This window comes from Taurulus bubalis, assembly GCF_910589615.1.
Source record: "Taurulus bubalis genome assembly, chromosome: 1".
NCBI classification, from domain to species: Eukaryota; Metazoa; Chordata; class Actinopteri; order Perciformes; family Cottidae; genus Taurulus; species Taurulus bubalis.
In genome coordinates, this window is record NC_136589.1 from 39307819 (window position 1) to 39324893 (window position 17075).

At 38.5% G+C, this 17075-nt stretch overlaps 1 protein-coding gene across 1 annotated transcript; it reads left to right on the forward strand.

Annotated features, from left to right (window-relative positions):
• Positions 1-7455: 7455 nt before the first annotated feature.
• prkacbb (protein kinase, cAMP-dependent, catalytic, beta b) lies at positions 7456-16701 on the forward strand (the record flags this gene model as incomplete). Its single annotated transcript, XM_079220177.1, has 10 exons — positions 7456-7501; positions 11698-11759; positions 11837-11965; positions 12229-12327; positions 12425-12507; positions 12656-12782; positions 12874-12969; positions 13680-13802; positions 13887-14051; positions 16381-16701. The coding sequence occupies 10 exons, from the start codon at positions 7456-7458 to the stop codon at positions 16504-16506; spliced, it is 1056 nt and encodes a 351-aa protein (XP_079076303.1). The 3' UTR covers positions 16507-16701.
• Between the last annotated feature and the right edge of the window lie 374 nt (positions 16702-17075).

Sequence of the window (17075 nt, forward strand, 5' to 3'; positions counted from 1 at the left end):
GCCTACCCGCTGTCCAGTATTCATGCAAAAAGGGGCTTATGTCGATCCCAGAAGTGAAAAGATTGGGGATGGAAACAGTTGAGTTGAGGGTAACGCTCTTGCTCGGTTGGGGCGGAGGAGAAGGCGGACATTTAAAAGAGCTTACTGCTGTAGCTTTCACTCTGGCTTTGATTGTCTTTGCTTTGATCTGGTTTGGGGCGGCCATGTTGTGCAGCGCTATCCTCCCATGATCTCTGCCATCTCTGAAACACTGCAGTGGAAAAGACTGGGTCTCTCTGTCTCCGCACTGCCTTGGCCAGTGTTTTCATCCCCGCGGACAACTAGGTATAAAGACTGGAGAAAAATCTACTGAGGGAACTCCATACTCAATACTTTGAAATAGATTACACATGTATCACTCTGGAAAGGTGGGCTGCTCCGCTTTCTGGCCACACATTGCACTTAGACTCCTTGTGCACTTGTTTTGTTAATGAATCAGCCTTCCACTTAATCAAATGCAACTTTACCTTCCCTTCAGCAACTAAAACAGTGCACTACAGAGAAGCTGCTTTCAAGAGGGGGGATTTCTGAGCACTAGCACTAAAGAACAACTTCAAAGGGTTATTGTGCATCTATCCCAAATTAGCTGCCTGTGCAACTGTCTGAGTACTTTGAGACCATCCTCTGTTGGAAAGAATACATTATCTCGTGGTTGGGAAATTACAGGCATTTATGTTGTAGTGCAGCACTGAGCCTGCCAGCACACAAAAAACTGACAAGAAATGTGGATATTCCCCGCATGAAGCCACAAACAGGGACCTAGAACAGTGAATAGAAACAAGCCCTTATGGTTTTCAGATCAACATTCCCAGACAGACTTACTGTATATATATATATATATATATATATATATATATATATATATATATATATATATATATATATATATATATATATATATGTGATACCCCTTGATGCCCAGAGCTCACCCTGCTTGGAGCTGCCACAGGAAGGGGGCACCAAGCTACAAATGCAAGCATCAATATACGTGATGGCTATAAAAGAAGAAAAAAAAGGAAGTGAGGATAAGGTGTGTTCTGCATACTTACGGCTCATGTTTCCTCCACTTTATTTTATTTTCTGTCTCAAGTTTTGAACATCTTATCAAAGCCGCTAAAGAATTTACTACACGTTAGTTACAAAATCAGACTTAAGGCCTTTGCAACAGGTCACTTGAGCCTCTTGTCTGGGATCCAATGTACATATTCAACAGAAATATATTTACTGGGAGGGCTGTCATGCATGTTGACATACACTTGGAAAGCCTTCTGCAGTTTCGCACATGATTTGTATCACCTGCATGTCATTAAACTATGAGCATTCGCTCGCCGTATGAGCTCCAACAAAGACAGGGCTTACATCTTACTGAAATATCTGATCGGTCTGCAGATGAGGACCATACAACACAGCCCTTGCTTAATTACATAAACACACGCATGATTAAAAGTTGTTCTGAAGCTCTACGCCAGCTGTTTGAGGCAGGCTGACACAGCTGTATACATGTGTCTTTGCACACTAAATCAAATGTTCCATTGTGCTCATCTGGAGTGAATTAGACTGTGGGAGAGAGGGGGACTAAAGGCTTTGAAATACAGAGGAGGAAATGGGCAATGTCATGGAACCACATGCAACATTCTAATAGGAGCTGGTGACTGATAAGAAGGAGATAACTAGCTCATCTCTGCCTGTATGCAAACCTGTGACCTTTATTTCCTTAGCTCACAAACTTGAAATAGTGCTGATTTCCGCACATTAAGACATTTGCTCTTTTCTTAGTCGGCAAAGCTTTAATAAATCATATATAGCAGTAAAAGTCCTCACAGGCTGTGCCAACCCCACTGTGCACGCCACATCCCCCTCAAGAAAAGCTGAAAATTACAGATTTTTATGCAGAATGAGTCCAATAATGGTCTCAGTAATCTTAAAATGATAGAAGTAAGGCTGCCTTTGCAATGTTGTTGGTTTAAATCCCAGCAAGAGGAAGGACATTTCGGGATCCAGGGACAACCAGAGGCTGGAGAGCTGCAAATATCACACACCCCACTCCCTATAAATTGAGTTGATGTGCTGTGGAGGAAGGCACTCAAGGCCCAACCACTGGAGAAGAGTTGGTCGGTAGCCAACAGAGGAAATCTGTGGTTGTACTCGGCAGCTCCTGTGTGAATGTGAAGTAGGGCGTGTCTGAAATACAGCCTCTCGACACAATATTTCAATAGCCTGGACAAATAAAGGCTGGAAATAGATTACAAAGTGTATGTCATAATATGCTTAACACTGACTATCCTAAACAAGTGGACCTCAATGTTTGGTTCCAGCAAAACAAAATCGTCATAATCATCATTTGTGTTGGGACCAACGTGTCAGGTGGAAAAAAACGCAGCACAGTCTGTAGTTACAGCTCCAAACAGACCGAATCTGAAAAACTGAATCTAGCTTTTCATTCATTCATTTAAGGGCATATATCATTCCCTTTGAAGCGCAGCCGAGCCTGTTTGCAAGGAACATAAGAAAGCCAATATGGAGAGCAGCTGGTCAGTTGGGATGAACATGACATGCTGTTTGTTTGGGAAGAAAATAGAAAAGGAAAAGGAGAAACGAGGATATGAAAGAGTGAAAGCAGATGAGCGTCACATTCAATAACGAAAATATCTCTTCATAGCACGCATCCTCTGTGTGAAAAAAAAAGAGACAAACCCCTATTTGATGAGTGAAAAGCTCTTGGACAACAATGGAAACACACTTAAAAAAAAACATTCTTTTTTGTTAAAAACATCAGACATGCCACAGCTCTGACAGGACATGTTGGTCACAGATGCTCACAAGAGAAAACCCTGTTTGTAAATCTTACATCTCTAATTCACACAGCAGACAACCAGCAGACTTGCATTATAATTAGGGATACTGAGCAGGGAATGAAACTCTGACCACAATTAACTTAAGGAAAGAAATTCAATCAAGTCCCTGTGACTGTGGTCAAAGCAAACACGTCACTGCTGGCACAGGGTTTCGTCACAGATTATGTAACAGAGATTTGCTGCCCTCTTGTGTACAAAAGCAGGGTTTTATCATCAGTGGAGGAGGAAGTGTTGGCATCCTTTCCTTTCCACCACACAAGGTAAGTATCCCATTATAAGTTAAAGGCCTGCATTGGAAAAAATCTAAAATAACAATTATTCCTTCATATTATTGTAAATGAAATATCTTGTGTTTTTTGCTCGTTGGTTGGCCGAATCAACACATCTGACGTCACCTTGCACTCTGCATGGGAACTTGTGATGGGCATGTTTCACTTCTATCGAACATTTTAGAGCCTTTGAAAACTATAAAGTGTATTCAACACTTTTGAAGGTTCTTTGTTACATATTTCAAGGGTGGAAATAAGCCTCGTATGAGAGCAGTACAATTACTAATGCACAGAGGAGATCTGCAGTAAGACTGCAATCAAACAGGAAACACCAATGATCAGACAACCTTATCAAAATATGACAGCTGGCCGAGTGAGTCGCTGAAGACAGGAACCTCCCATCCCACATGCTGATGATAATTAGACACATGATATCAGCATAGGGCTGAGCAGGGAGTCCTGCCATCGCAACCAGCGCAGCTAACCGACACTCTACATTACCCTGTGTCCCTGAAGCTTATCCCTGTTGATCCAATCATTTCTAAACTTGCTGTTGGTCTTAACGACGATGGGCTGATGATACATCTGAAACATCCAGGCCTGAAACGGTCTGTCAGTGAGCAAAATTGCAGTGGTCAATATGTATTAAGATTCTGTATTAAGACACCGTCGTGTAAAAGCACTCAATTACATGCACTGCATTTAAAAAGTCCATTTATATTTTCATCAAATTAAGTACTAACTAGGCTGAATGAATACACATCGTTGTAGTATATTTTAGGCTGAATACACACATGCAAACAAAACGACCCAAATTAAATGAAGTGGTTTAAACAAGAATCCTACCCTGGAATCTACCATTGGAAAAATAACTTGTAATTCAAGTTTTGAAACCTTTCAAAACTGAAAAAAGGGAAATATCTTTGTTTTAAATAAATGTACAGTTGGTTACGGTTGAATTGGTGCAAATGTGTAACAGCGACAGCAGTCTAAGTACCTGCTCTTGTTGAGTATGGTGATGTTATGTAGCGCCTCCACTCATTTAACCTACTCTTGTGTATATTTATATGTTGATCTGATAACCTTTGCAGAGAGAATGTTGACATATTGTGACATGATTTGGGTTAGAGTTGGACCTTACAGCTGCTTCATTTCAAAGAAATAATCATCCTGAAAGTGTTTTTTTTTAAGGCGGACCTGAAACCTTTTCATTTTTTTCTGTGTGTCATCTTCATTTACTCTTAACCAGTAACATATACACTGATATTTACACATCTGAACAAAATCTCACATGTGTAGCCTTTTATTATAACACAAAGTTATTCAAACAGCCCTAGTGGTTGCAGAGATACACTCTTTTTAGTTTGGGTATGCAATTTTCGAGGAAAGGGCCCAAAAATAGGCGGGTTTTTAAAAGCAGAGTTTATTATTCACATGCGGTTGATTACGTTGCAGTAGTGGCAGAGTAAATTATGTATTCCTATTCGAAGTAGGCTAAATTCATTTTAATATGTTTTGTTATTGTTCTGTCATATAAACCAGTTGAACTATTTACTATATAAATATTGGACTGGAACTTCTGCCTTTGCTCAACTGTCCATAACATAAAGGTTATTGTAATAAGGGGAAGGTAATAATCCTGGAACCAGACTATCCTCAGGCCAAATAAGTGTTCCTTCAATCCAAATATTCTTCACTAAATTATACTTCTGGGAATCCAGTTTTATTGTTACTCATTTATTTGACAAAACATTGGTCTAAAAATATCATTTATTTTAACAGTTAACACTTGGAATGATGAAGGTTGCAAATTAAAAGTTAGTACAAAAACCCCCACATACTTTGTTGTTTCATTTAACCTCTTCACTTATTAAACTTATGTTATTCTTTTTACAAAATGAACCAAAACACTGAAAATGAGGAAGATCTTGGGTAAATAAGGATGAGAATAAATATGATACTAAATATGATACTAAAAAGAAATCAAACACTATAAGCTTGTTTGTTGTACCTCATCTTATCTCATCAGGTTTTATCCAATAGTTTTACATTTGCTTTAAAGAAGAAACGGTTTCATCTGCCCACTGCTAAACTGCCAAATTCACAATTTCTTTAATTGGTTTACATTTTGGTGATTCTGGAAGTTTACCATGAAAATTAAAACTTACTCTAATGCATTTGAACATTTCCATATTTTATATATTCTGCATTCCAGTTCTAATCCTTTATTTATAATACATAAAACAATTACAGAGAGCAGTTGTTGGCAAAATGAAAATCTCTCTTCTACAATGCTAATTAAATATGTATGATGAACATTGTGCAAGTATAAACTAAATGAAACTCTAAACATGAAATACTGAAAATTAAAAACTTTATTGTTTTCTTTAAAAATGTGAAGATATGTCTCAAATATGAAGAATTGTTCCCTTTTTTTAACAGCTACAATATTAAAATGCAATATTTTGCTGATTATAATTCTGTGCTTTACTTAAGTAACATTAATGCATGACTTTTCATTGTAATGGAGTGTTTTTACTATGTTGTATTATCAATATTACTTATGTTGAGTATAACTACTTTTTTGTCTTTTGAGGAAAATGTGTGATATATATTGTGATATAATTAAAATATAATTTATATAAATCTAAAATGTTGTGATGAAGAATGATTCAAAGTATTCATATAAGCAGCTAATAAAGAGTGCCTGTTTTTTTATTATTATACTATCACTTTTACTTAAGTAATCGTAGAACATCTTATTTGTAACTTTGGGCTATTTAAATAAAATTGTATTGGGGTTTATTATTTTTAATATTTTTGTCAAGTCCTTCTTGCTTGTCAAACATAAACACATGAACTTGTTCCACTGTATTGCACAGAATCAAAGCATATGTGCAGCTAATAAAGTGTAATTGCGGAGGGATCCAATTTTGCAGGAACGCTTAAAATGACATGCCTGCTAAATACTGTACATATGTTGGATCATTATGGCAGCTGTTCATTTACTTAAGCACTGTATGTAGAGTTTTTAAGGACTTTAATTGAATATTTCCATAATTTGCCACTTCATGCTTCTATTCTACTACATGTTGGTGGCAAATAAAGTGCTTTTTGCTCCACTGCATTTATTTTATAGCTTTAGTTACTAGTGGCTTTGCAGATTTAGATTGTTAGTACAGGATGTAAAACAACTATTAGGTTAAGCTTTCCAGTAGTAAATGCAGAACTTAAAATAAAATCCACCTTTACCAGCTGCAAAGTGCATATTAATGCATCACTTATTATAATCCAGTAATATATATGATTCTGAAATGAACCATTTTCCCTTAACGAGTACTGTCACTTTTGGTATACTTTTAGTTTATTTTTATAGTGTGTTTTTCTTTTACATGCAACACATGATGTAAAACACCTGGATACTTCTTTCACCACTTCATACCCTTCAGTCTATAGTCTTTGCATTTGATAAACACCCCTGAAGATGCATTTGCAGCCATTGTAAAGATCCTCCGTTATATATGTATATATATATATATATATATATATATATATATATATATATATATATATATATATATATGTATGTATATATATGTATATATGTATATATATATATATATATATATATATATATATATATATATATATATATATATATATATATATATGTATATATGTATATATATATATATATATATATATATATATATATATATATACATATATAACGGAGGACATTTACAATACATATATATAATAATATATACATACAGTAAAGTCACTAAAATATTACCCCTGAATACAAACGCGATGCTCCTAAAATAAAACAAATAAAAAATACAGCCGAGGAGGAAAACACGTTTTGGCATCTTGACACCGACAACACCGACTCCTCACCCGGACCTTGAATGCAGCTGAGCGTTGAGGCGGTTGGGAGGAGGAGGCGAGGAGGGAAGGAGGCGAGGAAGCGAGGAGGAAAGAAGGGAAGGAGGGGAGTCCGAAACAGAAGTGACCGCTAGCTTCATGTCAGCCGACGTTACTGAGCTAGCGAGAGCGGAAATATTCACCCGGGGGGAAGAAGGAGAGGGAGACACAGAGGGAGAGCGAGGGGGGTCACTGGAAGGGATACCGGACTGTATTTCCTGATTTTTGGGGGGTTGTTGTTTTTATTTTATTATTTTCATTTTTTATAAACCTTTTTTTTTTTTTCAAGGAGCTCGCGAAACAACCGTTGTAGGGAGGTTAGCTAGCCAGCGCCATCTCCTCCTCCTCTTCTTCTTCCACACACCATGGGGAACGCTGCCACCGCCAAGAAGGGCAACGAGCTGGAGAGCGGTGAGTCCCCGAGATGGTGGCTTCTTTTTGGGGGTGGACGGGGGAGGTAACGGACGGCCTCCATTGTGTCTTCTCGTCGTTTGACACTTCACCGACCCTCCTCGGAGTCGGTAGCCAGCCCGTTATAACACTTACAAAACTACCCGCTAGTCATGCAGTAACGGTGGAGCCGGGGAGGGCCGTCGTGTTGTCACACAAACAAACAACTCGCACCTTTTTTTATTTTGACGATAAATGACCACGCTGGGAAGTGTGTGTGTGTGATTATTATTATTTGTGTTGCACTTTTAAAAAAAAAATGACACAAGATGCCGAGCTAAGTTAGCTAGTAGCAAAGAAGACCCCGTGGATGTTGTGGTGTTTATTTTATGTTTTCCTTCAATGGAGGATAACACTAATGTTAACAGCCCATTAAAGCCTGCTGTTCGATGAATTCCCCTTTATCGCGTTAAAAGGCTGTTTGCATGCCAACTGGTGCACAAGAAGGATCAAGCTTGATAACCAGCTAGCCTGCTAACTTAAGCTATGAGTGGGGGGGGGGGATTAGCCCTCAGAAGGCCCCTGTCATGTCATTTCAATGCCTCTTGATGGTGGGAGCTATTCAGGCCTACACACACACACACACACACATACACACATACACATACATAATAAATATATAAATATATATATATATATATATATATATATATATATATATATATATATATATATATAGTAAGCCATGGCGTTGTAGTCGCTTCCTGGAGCTTTGGGTAATGGCTAAACGTCTCCAGGCGAGCATCACTTCATCATCTCCCCTGTGTTGTCATCATTAACTTATGTGAATAACAATCAGGATGTGGGTCTTGCTGTGTGTTTTAGCTGCAGCCTCTGCCAGCACAGCTAGCTAGCTGCATCAGACGGAAAACTTTGCACTGATGTTTGGTTAATCTGCAGCAATATACCACAAACCCATGAGTAATTGTTAGTAATTGTTTTTTTTTTTTTAAGAAGGCAGTGTGGGACTGTTTCAGCCTCGGGCTTCACTGCCACATTTTTATTCTTGGCTACATAAACAAAGCCTTCCCTCTGTACAGCACCCTGACCAAATATGGTGAAGAAATGACAAATGCCCTCTTTCCATTCATAAAACTGGACCTACTACTGTCTTCCCACCATACACACACAAGCACTCAGACAAACACTCTTGAATTGTGGCGCTTGAGCCCCTTTTTTAAATCTTGCTGTGGTAGAGGTCCATCAAGGCTCACTTCTCACATTCAGCTCGTCACTGGAGCAGCTTGTCATCAGACCTCCGTCACAGGATAAGTGGTATTACAAGCTTTGAAAGGTTTGACGCAACTAGGCCTAGGCCAGGGTTACTTTGCGCTTGTATACTTTGATGTATGCAGGTGATCATCATTGAGCATCCTGTGTGATAAATCACAAATGTTTCCCATATACCTGGCTGTAAATTGCATTCATTCGATGGCCTCAAATGAGTCAACCACTTACTTTCGTGCATTTTTATAATCTTAAAAACACGCAGAGGACCGTCTGTGTTCAGTTACACGCTTTGTTTGTTTAAAGTAGTCACTTTATGATGCAGTGAATACCTTCCTCTTAGATTTATTGACCTGTTGAGAGGGACCAGGCACAGTGAACCGTGCCTACCAGAGCTGCTCAGGCAGACAAAGATGATCAGATCAGCAATAGTTCCCATCCTGCCAAGCATTTATTTTGAGTGTAACTACGATCCCTCGATACTGCAAACTGTTAAACCTGTTTAAGCTGACACTGTGCCCTGAGCTGCAGATTTGTCTGGAGTGTAGCCGCTCTGACTAGAAGACCTGGTTACCTGCAGTGCTGTATTTATACACTAGAGTACCTGTGTTTACTGTATATATCTGCCATTAGCTGGGACAGTTGGTACATGGAGATTAAACAGCTGCCATCATGACACATATTTTATTTCACTGTGCCCATGTATTGTGTTTCACTCTGGTGTAACAGAGCAGGCTGACATAACCGGACCAAGTTATGCTTGTCTGGATTTTGGCATTGCTGTCAGGAAGGGTTGGAAAACTCTGCTGGCTTTGGACCATTTTGTCCCGCAACGCACAAAAATACCACCTATTTTTGAACTGTTTAAAGTATCTCTGATTGGATGGGTATATTAAATCATTATGGATTATATATTTTTTGGTCTGCATCTAACTTTTTTTGTCATTAGCAATTTATCTGCAGATTTTTTTCTTTTTATTAATTAGAGGTACAATGTTACGGAATGTTTGTCGCTTAATCAATTAGTCGCTCGTCAGAAAATGAATCAACAACTATGATCTGATTGATTAATTATGTCATGTTTCAACTGACAATGAATTGATTATTCCAGCATCTCAAATCTTTGGTTGTGGAAAACTGTTCTGTGTTGAATAATCAATCAAATAAAAGTCAGAGTAATAAATAACCAAACAAGTTGTTAGTTGCAGTCCTACATAAGACCAAGACGAGCAGCAAATCCTCACAATCAGGAAGCTGACACTGGCATTTTTGCTTGTAAAATTAGAATGAATATATTATCTAAATAGTTTTAGCTCTATCTTTGTCAAAGCAGTCATCATAATCGAGTGCTGTATTTTTGCAGGCCAAACCCAAAAGCATCGCACTGGCAAAAAGCCAATGATATTTTTCCTTTTGGATTGTTGCAGAATATAAACTTTGTGGCAAACAAATGTTTATGATTCATGGTTGAACACAACAGATTTTTGAAACATGAATGCAATTGTCATAAGTAAAAAGCTAACGCTAGGCTATAAAACAAACTTTACCACGGTCACATGAGCCCAAGTATAAACACAAGAAGGCTGTAACAGCAGACTAGTTGGCGTGATGATGTTTTGTAGCCTCTTTTAGCCACTTGTTAGCAACTGTCTTTCTAGACACGCATGCAACATAAAAAAAAAACTTTTGCTGACTTATTTTATGTTGTAGAACAAAACATTATAACCTATTAGGCTTGTGTTTACCACATACCTTATTTTAGGCATCTAACTAAAACCCAATTTTAATTGTTGACTTCGAGGTCAACTGGATGTTTCCAGACTCGTTCCTGCTGCACTCTATTTTCCAAAACTGTTATCGGGAGAGAAGTTGACAAATTAAGGTGCGGGTGTACCCCCTCAGTACAAGCTTCACAAAAGTGTAAAGCTTTGTAGAATTACGTAGGTTTTGGATGTTTTGTTCTCCAGTATGCAGTGTTATCTTATCAATCTGTCCTAATATGCACGAATGACTTCCTGCTGCAAGGCGTTTTGGTACACCTGTTCTTCAATTGCCTCGGTAGACAGTCCGTCTCTGTTTAAATTCCTCTGGTGAATGTCAACTCTGTTTTCATTCCTGTCGCTTTTACTCACTACATGTCATGTTTGTTTATGTGTTATACCTGTTGTTATGAACATGAACTCTATATTTCTCTGTTTTCTCTTCCGTATCATCCCATCCATGTGGGTGATTGTTCCTGCAAAACCTTGGTGATCAATAGAGACCTTTGGTATGCTCATTTCTCCAAAAGATGACCAGAAAGACATTGGTCTCATTGTGACTACTTGCTAGATGTGCTTGCTTTTTATTGTGTGCTTTGATAATAAGTCAGTGTTTTTGTTATCCACATTCTCTCAATCTGGATTTCCCATCCATTGGTTTGTCTTTGCTTACCTTTTTTTTTTTGCTGTGTTTTATAGCCTTCTCCCAAACTGTATTACGTGATGCACAAGATGCTCGGATAAACTGCCCCTGTAATTCTGACTGTTGTGTTCTCCCCCATCTCCCTTTTTGAATCGGGCTACTAAATAACAGAAACAAATATACTGAGTGTCTCGACATGCATCACTAGTCTGCCTGTCCTGGATGTGGTTCTCTCCTGTGTTTGTGTTTTGTCTTGTCTTCAGAGTAAAGTATGTGATTTGTTCGGTATCCCATTGAATGTATATCCAGATGAGAGTTGACTTTGCCCATGTTCTTCTCTATTGAGTTACAGTTTACTTTCCATTTCCCATAATTCTTCCTTTTCCTTCTAGTATGATATAGCATTTGGTCTTTTTTGCAAGTTTAATCTAAAACCCTATGTGTTGTTCTGACAATAATACAGTTTGTTTTACCAGACAAGAGCTGACTGTAGCTGACTGCTCTTTTTTTTGGTTTGCCTTTTTTAGTCAAAGAGTTTCTAGCCAAAGCCAAAGAAGATTTCTTACGGAAATGGGAAAACCCACCACAGGTAAGAATGCTGAAAACTCAATATTTTTTTGGTAGCCGTGTCCACAGAATAGGCTAACAGCGTTGTTATTTTCACAGAGCACAACGTGCCTAGACGACTTTGAGAGATTAAAGACCCTGGGTACCGGCTCATTTGGAAGAGTCATGCTGGTGAAACACAAAGGAACAGAGCAATACTTTGCCATGAAAATACTGGACAAGCAGAAGGTCAGTGGAAGCACGTGTCCCGCCTCATGGAACACTTTCAAATAAATAAAAGTGTTATTGACATAGTTAATACAAATACCTTCATATCTCCCTGAAATGACACGACATTAAAACCTGTTCTTGTTGACTACTAAGAGACCCAAGTTAAATAAATGAAAAACAAAGGTGGCCATTGCTTTCTGTGCCCGCTCCGCTCTCTCTGTCGCTAAAGTGAGTGAGATTTGCCCGACAAGGTCATCTTATCTCTTTTTTATATCTTTCAGGTGGTGAAACTCAAGCAAATAGAACACACACTAAACGAGAAGAGGATATTACAGGCTGTGAGCTTCCCCTTTCTTGTCAGACTTGACTATGCGTTTAAGGTACAGTGTGCTTTTATTTTTGTATTAACTGAAATTCATTTACACAGTTATGGAGCATGGCATCAGTGTTTTTTTTTGTTTTTTTTACTTTTCTTAGGACAACTCCAATTTGTACATGGTGATGGAATATGTTCCAGGAGGAGAGATGTTCTCACACCTAAGACGAATTGGAAGGTTCAGGTGAGTTTTGTACGGTTCCTGTCATCAACGTATGTCATGTCTGACTGTTTAATTCAGCCTTGATTTCATCTTTTATTTTCTGCCGTGTGTCATAACATGAATTGATTCATTCTTGAGAAGTGAGCATACTTCTTTCCCTCTTTGACAGTGAACCTCATGCACGGTTTTATGCCGCCCAGATAGTGCTGACCTTTGAGTACCTCCATTCACTAGATCTCATATACAGAGATCTGAAACCCGAGAACCTGCTCATTGACCACCATGGCTATATTCAGGTGAACGAGAACAACCGCAAAGGAATACGTAATGCTGCTCTGTCCTACAAGTCGACGCGTCGCCCATGTATTGTATTTATGCTCCTTAAAGGTGACAGACTTTGGATTTGCTAAGCGGGTAAAAGGCAGGACCTGGACGTTGTGTGGGACACCGGAGTACCTGGCGCCAGAAATCATTCTCAGCAAAGTACGGAAGTTTTTTTAATTTGATTTTGTATGTCTGAACAAATAGATTGTTGTATATTTTCAATACACAATGTTAACTTTCCTGTTTTTGTACTCAAATACTAAAATCTGCAACCACACCGTTAGATGCCACAAAATACTCCACACTGTCCCTTTTAAACATATTGCACTTTTGGGATCAAATTTTGGTTTCAGAGATGATTGGTTAAACATGGACCACGTTTAATAATGTTGTAGTTTTCCAGAACCGCTACAAAAGATTTTAAAGCAAAGGCACCAATTTCCTTTTAGTTATTTGCCTCACTAGATGTAATGCAGCAAAAGACACCACTCACTTTTTTTTTTTTTAAGGGGTACAAACTCACTGTACACTATGATAACATCTCTCTACTGGCAAGTAAACCCCACAGCTAACCAGCCAAAGAGTCATGTTAAGAAACATTGTTTTACAAAAAAGAAATCCAATACAATGTTCTACAATTGGATTATATCACAGACTACTGAACGTAGTAACTTTTGTACTTGTATCGTATGAAGACATTGAGGTAGTAATGTCACTTGTAACTTGTGTTTTTTAATTCTGTACATCGTAGTAAAATTGCTCCTTTTTGCAATGTTAGCCAGTTGGGGGGTTTAAAAGTTCCAACAACGATGTGTTGAAAATAAAGTTATACATCAGTAACGAAAGTATCTTTCTCCCAATCTTTTTAGGGCTATAACAAAGCTGTGGACTGGTGGGCCCTCGGCGTCCTCATCTATGAAATGGCTGCTGGTTACCCTCCATTCTTTGCAGATCAGCCGATTCAGATCTATGAGAAGATTGTGTCTGGGAAGGTAAGCGGGTATAGCTGTGTGTACTAAACTCACGTTTCAACTGGGAAGGGGAATCTCTAGAAACAAATGTCTTCTTCTTTCCAGGTCCGATTCCCGTCCCACTTCAGCTCGGACTTGAAGGACCTGTTGAGAAACCTGCTGCAGGTGGATCTGACCAAACGTTACGGCAACCTGAAGAACGGAGTCAACGACATCAAGGGCCACAAATGGTTTGCCACAACAGACTGGATCGCGATCTACGAGAGAAAGGCAAGACACCATACACATTTTGTAGTGACACGAAACACTGGTACTCCTGTAAAGAAAACAAGTTAATTAGATTTTGATTTTATAATTTTTTTGCTAGTTGCAAAATTGCCAGTTCTGATGCTTCAACAGTATTATTTTAAACTATTTTGTTTCTGGAAAGTTATCTAGGGTCTGCTCAGCAATCGAATGTTTTTGTTGTTGTTGTTTTTTCCACTTGGCTCTGCTGTGAGACATTTTGCAGGATGACAATGATAATGGAGTTCTTCGATTAATCAAAGTAGATATTTTGCTCGGGATTGAGTCTCATTGATCTGTTGATTCTGTGTAACTTCCTCATTGTGCAATCATAATACGGTTTTATAAACATTCTTACTATTTATTCTATTGCCCTGATTTGGTGTTGCCCACATTGCAACAGTTGGTTTCAAAATAGCTGCTTCCACCAGACAAAATATAGATTTCTGTCTTGAATATTGCTATTTGGTGTCTGTAAAATGTTAGACGATAGTGAAAAGGATTTTGTTCGACAAACAGTTAAAAAACCTAAAGAGTTTGAATCAACTTTTATAAAAGACTCTACATGTTTCGCTATAAAATATTTATTTGAGTGAAATACATGTTTTAGACGAGATAAAACCATCCACATCTGTGTTGATTAAGTGATCAGATTAATTTAATTTATCTGCAATTTTTTTCCTTTTTTGATGGCCATCCCAAAATTATGTTTTCAGGAATATTGATGGCACACCTCGATTTCGAATTTTAAATAATAATAATTTTATTCATAAAGCACATTTCACAGACAAAAGAGGTCACAAAGTGCTGTCCAGTTAAAAAAGTAAAAACACATTAAAAGATGGAGAAGTAAAAAACACAATAAAACAAATAGTGAAAATATATAAATAAAAACAAATAAAAGGCAGGTCATCAGGTATTTAAAACAAACGCCAGCGTAAACAAGTAAGTCATTACACAGGTAAAGACATTTTACTGTCCTGAACTTTGCAAAGGGCTTTAGTGGTGTTCGGGTGGATCGGCCTCCACCTTCTTTCCACCTTCATCGCCTGTCCTCTGACAGCCAAACACGACATGTTTAGTAAATACAGAGTTGAGGGAGCTGGACTGACAACTTTGCAGAAACAAAACACTGAAGACTAAAACGTGTTTATGGCATGTCAAACTTTAGCCTCGAAGAATATGAACATTACTTTTTACTGGGTACCGACTGCACGCAGAAAGGAGGCTTTTATTGAGTTTAACCTGAGAAAAAATTATTAAATGGTGTATTGTAGCCTCTCAGTGAAAACAGAATCAGAGAGGTTCAAATGCTGTTTCATGTAGTCTGCTAAATGTAAAGCAATCGCAACATAATAATAATAATAATAATAATAGGTATCAGAGAATGTGGAAATATAATATTAGGACTTATCTGCAAAAAGTTTAACTTTATAGTGTTGATAAACAGCTGGTAAATACAGAGGTAAAAATCTATTTGTAATGCAAAACAAAATCTATTTTATGGCTGGAATATGCTGAGTAGGCAGAAGTGTTGATAGCGGTTTCGAATGGCGGGATAAAAAGGCTTGCTGTTAAATGGGGATTCAGGCCGTATGTCCTCAAAGAACGTCCTGGTGTAACACGTGTTGTTTAAACACGAAACGGGACGAAGCATTTGTGTGAATGAAATGAAGGCTTGAGTGAGAAGTTAAAATCCTGCATATTATGTTATCTTGCAATGAAGTGGGCTTGATCCCGATGTTGAAAAGGTGTGGAGGGAGACTGTAGTTTAAATAATACAGCCCCCTTAAGCTGTAATTCAGTGTATTTTAGCATCATTCATTCATGTCAGTTGGACTGTAAGGATCGTTGCTGACAGGTATTTGAAGTTTTTCCGGTTTGTTCTTCTTACTTTTCCTTTCGCTGTGTGTTCTATTTGATTGGCAAATACAGATAAATATGTAAATAATAATGATTTAATAAATGGGCTGCACGGTGGTGCAGTGACTAGCACCGTCACCTCGCAGCAAGAGGGTTCGATCTCGGATCCCGGGCGGTCCCTCTGTGTAGAGTTTGCACCCTGACAGCGTGGGCTCCGACTTCCTCCCACAGTCCAAAGACATGCAGTTTAGATTAATTGGAGACTCTAAATTGCCCGTAGGTGTGATATGGTTGTCTGTCTCTGTGTGCCCTGCGATAAACTGGCCCTCTCCCAATGTCAGCTGGGATCGGCTCCAGCGCCCCCGCAACCCTGACTAGGATAAGCGGTTTGGATAATGGAATGGATTTAATGCATCTAAATCCTGACTATTAAAGCATGTTGTTCTCGCAGGTGGAAGCCCCGTTCATACCAAAGTGCAGAGGCCCGGGGGACACCAGCAACTTCGACGACTACGAGGAGGAGGAAATCCGTGTTTCTGTTACGGAAAAATGCGGGAAGGAGTTTGCAGAGTTTTAGGATGCGAGAACATGGAATATATCAGGGAAATAAGGGGATCTTTGCATTCTTCTAAAGACTTGGGATGGAGCAGAGACCATCGTTTTTCAGATCTACTACATAGTCCCTTCATTCCATAAGGCTGAATGAGGTCGCCATGATCCTTTGGGTGCCGATAACCTCTCACTGTCACGTACACCTGCGTATTAAAGCAGACACACCACTCTTCTTTTTTTTCTCCTTTTTTTGTACCTACCCACCGTTTTTTGTTTTCTTCGTTTTTTTTTTTTACTTTGAAGCAGTTAGTCTTGGATGTTGTTATCCCCCTTTTTAAAATGTGATATTTTTCAATTTATGAGGAAAAACTATGGCCAATAAGAGTCCACACATTGTTTCTGACTTGTCTACGGCAGTTTGACACACACACTCGTGTGGGTCGTAGGCTCCTCCCTCTAGGCGTCAGCAGCGTGTATTTAATGATCTGTTACAAGTCCACATCACATTGGCTATTGTCAAATTCTGGCCAGCTTTCAGAGGTAGCATTCGTCCTAATGTGCATATCTGTCGTTTTTTTGAAAGACATTTGAACA